The sequence below is a fragment of the Cucumis sativus genome, chromosome 4, assembly GCF_000004075.3.
Source record: "Cucumis sativus cultivar 9930 chromosome 4, Cucumber_9930_V3, whole genome shotgun sequence".
In the NCBI taxonomy this organism is placed as follows: Eukaryota; Viridiplantae; Streptophyta; class Magnoliopsida; order Cucurbitales; family Cucurbitaceae; genus Cucumis; species Cucumis sativus.
Window position 1 is genome coordinate 297,803 of NC_026658.2, and position 5,234 is coordinate 303,036.

General features: G+C 35.3%; 1 protein-coding gene across 5 annotated transcripts; it reads left to right on the plus strand.

The window, feature by feature from the left end:
* The first annotated feature begins 893 nt into the window (after positions 1–893).
* LOC101209408 (dephospho-CoA kinase) lies at positions 894–5,028 on the plus strand. 5 transcript variants are annotated; one of them, XR_004216066.1, is made up of 6 exons: positions 894–1,219; positions 1,311–2,144; positions 2,235–2,304; positions 2,386–2,434; positions 2,746–2,953; positions 3,103–3,839. XR_004216066.1 is itself a non-coding variant. In XM_011654618.2 (6 exons), exons 4-6 carry the CDS (start codon positions 2,757–2,759, stop codon positions 4,820–4,822), a joined length of 702 nt encoding a protein of 233 aa, XP_011652920.1. In that variant the 5' UTR covers positions 1,862–2,144; positions 2,235–2,304; positions 2,386–2,434; positions 2,746–2,756; the 3' UTR covers positions 4,823–5,028. The 5 variants fall into 5 exon arrangements, 2 of the variants coding, with proteins under 2 accessions (XP_011652920.1, XP_011652921.1); XR_004216065.1 differs by lacking the exon at positions 2,386–2,434 and adding an exon at positions 4,375–4,533 and having other exon boundaries at positions 905–1,219; positions 3,103–3,248; XM_011654618.2 differs by lacking the exon at positions 894–1,219 and adding an exon at positions 4,375–5,028 and having other exon boundaries at positions 1,862–2,144; positions 2,746–2,864; positions 3,103–3,248.
* The last annotated feature ends 206 nt before the right edge of the window (positions 5,029–5,234 follow it).

Genomic DNA, 5,234 nt, shown 5'->3' on the forward strand with positions numbered 1-5,234 from the left:
CATGAGAATTCAATGGCTTTTAAACTAACAATGAATTTAATCATCAAATATTGGATGGAGAATCGTTTAAAAATAAGATAATAATGAGTGCTTTATGGAAAGCAATGCTAATAAAGACCTTAGTTTAATCATCTTTATTTTTCTTCCTTTAAACTTTAGAGAGAACTGTGGAAATGGGCTGGGGAATCGGGTTCTCATCCTACAGCCCATAAATAGTTTTAAGAAACTCAGCCCAAATTTAGGCCCATCATAAGATCCCTCATTTTGTGTTTTTTTTTTCTTTTAAAATAGTTTAACGTATTTACTTATTTTCTTAACATACATTATTATAAAAGTTAAATTTAAATTATTAAATTTAGTTCAGAATCAGCCCTTTCAACTCTAAAAATGCAAAACAAATAAATGATGTTATTTTAAGTAAAGACGAAAGAAAATTACTGTTACTACCTAAGGTTCCTCATCACAAACAATCGAGAGAATACGATCATAAAATAACTTCAAGATAAAAATTGGAGATATTAACAGAATAGTTAAAAGAAAATGTAGAGAAATTGTTGACTCCCCACTAGGTGTTAATAAAATTACAAAACTAAAATGTTTCAAACTTTTAGGCATAGTTTTGCCCATAGAATAACCACATCGATATTTGTGCTATCCATGTGCTACTCCACCTCTCTCTGCTTAAGACTGTCTCGGATTATCTTTTCTACTTTACATTTGTGTCTTGAAAACTTGAGGATTCCAATCCATGCAACCATGTTCATATAACTCTTTTCATCAGAATGAACTTAACTCAATCGACATGCAACATAATCATATCGTATCAAAAACAACTAAACAAAATAGGGAGGGATAGAGACAGGGAGAGGCAGTACAGCAGTAGTATGTGGAGTGTCCATTGTTTGTGGTGCCTTAATCCAAGTGCCCACTCCAAAATCAGTCCTCACACTCACCAACCCACCAAAACACAGCTGTTTTTCTTTGTCCTCAATCCACAATATTAATTCCAAAAAATTTTACATCTTTCTTGTGAATTGCAACCTAATAAACAACAAGCTTAATCTCAATCTCTCAGTAACTGTGATATATATTTCCAAGTTTTCTTTTCACTCATCCCCAACACTTGTTAGCAATATGAAGAAGCTTTTCCTTTTCACATTCTTGCTTTGCTTTCTTCTCTTCACATCTTCCTTCATAGACATTGTCAACGCGAAGCCCGGTAAGTCATCGTATGTCATCGTCTTATGTGTAATAGTTTTGATTGATAACATTTGATATATTTTTGTGTTGTTTTATGAATGCGTGTGAAGTGTTTTGTGACAAGAAATGCAAGAAGAGATGCTCAAAGGCAGGAGTGAAGGATAGATGCATAAAGTATTGTGGGATTTGCTGTGGGTATTGTAAGTGTGTTCCTTCTGGAACTTATGGGAACAAACACGAGTGCCCTTGTTATAGGGACATGAGAAGTTCTAAGGGTAGACCCAAGTGCCCTTGAGATCATCTCAAATGGCTCTTCAACAAATCTATGCAATGTAATCCTTTTCTAAAAATTTGATACACTAAATGTTGAGATGTACTTGAGTTAAGTGTTGTTGTAATTTGGCATGAGTTCATGGAATAATGTTCTTCTAAACTTCATGTGGATTGAATATATGAGTCAAGAGATGTGTTTATCAATCAATAAATAAATAAATCTCTCTTATTTGAAGGTAGGAGGTGATTTGGGATGACCTAAGTGATTTTTGTTATTTGACAGATTAATCATTAATTTGTATAAGTCATTTAGTCATTCCATTAAAAAAAAATTAACAAAATGAAATTCATTATTGCAAATATCACAAAATTACTAATATATTTAAAATTTTGTATGATTAATTGTAAAGAGTGATTGAAAAGAGAAAAAAGAAAAAAAGAAAAGGAAACTCATTTCGTCTTCTTTCTCACCCACGCACGCGACCCAAACCCCCTACCACCACCGCCGGTTTCTTTCACCGTCGCTGCCGGAGCTTCGCCGCTCTTTCGCCGGTCAGTGAAGCCCAGCTGTCGTGCACTTCCATCAGATCGCCTGCCCAGCCTTCGTTTGCTGGATGGTCGTCGTCGACTCCCTGGGTTCCTCGCTTTTCGCTATCCTTCGTCGGAACCTGGTAAGATTTGGCTAGTTTGGTTAAAATTCTTGGTTGGTCTTGGACACCCATGGTTTGGGTTTAAAATCGTTCTTCTTTTGGCATTGGAAGGTTGAATTATAGCTTTTGGAAGGAAGTAAGCGGCTGTCCAGCGGGTTTAGTGTTGTTGAGCGACTATTGGGTAAGCTTTATGGAGTTACGAGATGAATTTTGGATTAGTAGTCTTTTGGTAAAGACTAGTATTAAATTGTGTTATGCTTAGGTTGGATCTTGATTAATTGCTTGGATTAAAATTTGTGATCAAATTTGAGGTAAGTAATTCTATTACTGGAACCGCTTTGAGCTAAGCAACATAGACCGTATGAATAGTGTTTAATATTGTTTGGGTGTTACTGAGAAGCACGATATGTTAGTACATAGAGAAGTATGTTATCTTCTGATATGTTTTTGTAAATTGAGAGGCCCGATATATTATGATTTAATGTTTGTGGCACTAAAAATACATATGTGTGAGCAACTAAGAAATCCTAATCTAGACAACATAAAATTGCAATGAAGAACGACTATAAACAATAATAGTATAATATTATAACAGAAAACTCCACAATCTTTGATTTTGCAGATAAAGGAAGAATGAGAATTGTAGGTCTGACAGGTGGGATTTCATCGGGGAAGAGCACTGTGTCCAACCTCTTCAAGGCCCATGACATTCCTATAGTTGATGCTGACCTCATAGCTCGTGTATGTTCGTCTCCTTCTTTCATGTGTAATATACAACAAAATGGAAAGGATTTCTGGATTTCACCATTCTTTATACCCTCATTGCTAATGTAAGTCAGCAATATAATAGATATTGAATGAATTTGAAATTAATGATGCCAGGGGTAGTGGAACTAATTAGAATGTTACTAATGTATTGTGCCTTCACAATTTTTTGATAGTTACTATAGCCTGCTTTTTACTATTTGAACGTTTGCAGGATGTGGTTGAGAAAGGAACTGGTGGCTGGAAAAAGGTTGTTTCAGCTTTCGGGGAGGACATTTTACTATCTAATGGTGAAATTGATAGGCGAAAACTGGGCCAAATTGTTTTTGCTGATCCTGCAAAGCGGAAACTTTTAAATCAGTAAGAAAAGCTAGCTTTAGATTTCTAGGCCTTAAGCTGTATATGGCTGTGCCATTATTATTTTTTTGTTTGTTTCTCTACTTCTTCTTAGAGACGTGTTGAACTTTACGGTTTTGTTATTCTTTCCCTTCCTGTCTTGTTATCCTTTCCTTTTATGTCTTACTTGCATTATCCTTGTGGTGTTGATTTCCATTCAATACATTATAGCTCAGTGCTGTCTCTGTTTCTCTATTATTGTTAGGATGTGCTGATTTTCAGGAGAAGAATCCTAACAGTATACTCATAGTTTGATGCAAACATAAAAAAGTCTTGGACATTGGTGCAGAGGACTGATCACTCCATGCATTTCTTTTTGGATTAAGATTACTTGTATTTCTCTTTAATTTTGATTGACAAGACACACGCACACACTTATGTGTGCACACCTAGAAATGACCTAGAAGCCATGAGACAGTGAATCTAAATTGATGAGAAACATAGGAATATGCCAAATTTTTTTTGAAGATCAGCACTTAAATTCATGTATGCATTTGTCTCCTTGGTACATTATGTGCAGTTCAAATACTATATACCTGATCATCTTTTTATGCATTGTCCTTTTGCATCTCAATTCTGGTTCACTTTTTTGGATGTTTTTGGTTGGTTTGTGTTATTTCGTACTTCTACTATGACCTCCTTCCTTCTGTTTTGGTGGGACACCCCTTCCAGTTTGAAGAAGTCTCTTTTGTGGGCTCCTGTTGGTGCCTTCTTCTGGCATCTTTTGGAAGAATGAAACAACAGCATTTACAGGGATGCATTCTCTTCTTTTGAGTGTTATATGGATCGGGTTCTTTAATATTTCTACTATTTCTTTCGGTGTAAAAGATGAACACCCTTTTGCACTTCATATCCTATCTTTTAAATTTTCAGTTAACCTTTTCTTTCTTGTAACTCATCGATTAGGTAATCGGAGTTTTTTTTGTCCTTTCTTCATTGATCAATGCAATTGTTTCTTCTATAGAAAAAACGATCAATATATACGTTTGGTATATGGATATATTATGCTCATGACCTTAACTGTTTAATTTGAAGAACACTGAATAATGATTGATTATTGGCATACTAATTTGAATCAATTGTCTTATAGATTATTAGCTCCATACATATCCTCTGGAATCTTATGGAAGATAGTGAAGTTATGGATGAAAGGTTACAAGGTTATAGTGCTTGATATCCCTTTACTATTTGAAGCCAAGATGGACAGATGGACAAAACCAACAATTGTTGTATGGGTGGATTCTGAAACACAGCTTCAACGACTTGTTGCTAGAGATGGACAAAGTGAAGACGATGCTCGGAACAGAATAAATGCTCAAATGGCATTGGATCTTAAAAGGGATAAAGCAGACATTGTAATCGACAACACTGGATCTCTCGATGACTTGAACCAACGGTTTCGGGAAGTGTTATCCGAGGTGACAAAACCCTTGTCCTGGACCGAGTTTATGCTTTCCAGACAAGGAGCATTGACAACTCTGGTGGTTGTCATCATCAGTGCTATCACTTGCAGAAAATTTTACAAAAGTGGAGTTTAGGCGTTTTCATAGCCATCTCTACCTGCCCTTATCTTCGAAAAAAGTTTGTCTTCCATTACAATATGATATTATTGCATGATCTGTGTTATTGATATGATCTCCATCATAGAATAAAGTACTGCAAAATGATAACATTTCAACTGCTTGGTGCTCATGACAATTCATGGAAATTGCTCGTTTTAATCTAAACAGTTTTTCGCTTTACAGAAGTAATATTTTCTACAAACTGCCTTTTCCAACCCATTTCTTACTCTTTCAATTTCAAATTGAATTGATTTTCGAGTTGACTGAGGTTGAAAAATAATGGTATAGCTACTCAACTCTAAATCACAAAAATAGGAAATTTAAGTGACACATATCCAAGAGAAGATTGAACCATGAATCTAGGCCGATTATGTGGAACCAATAAGAA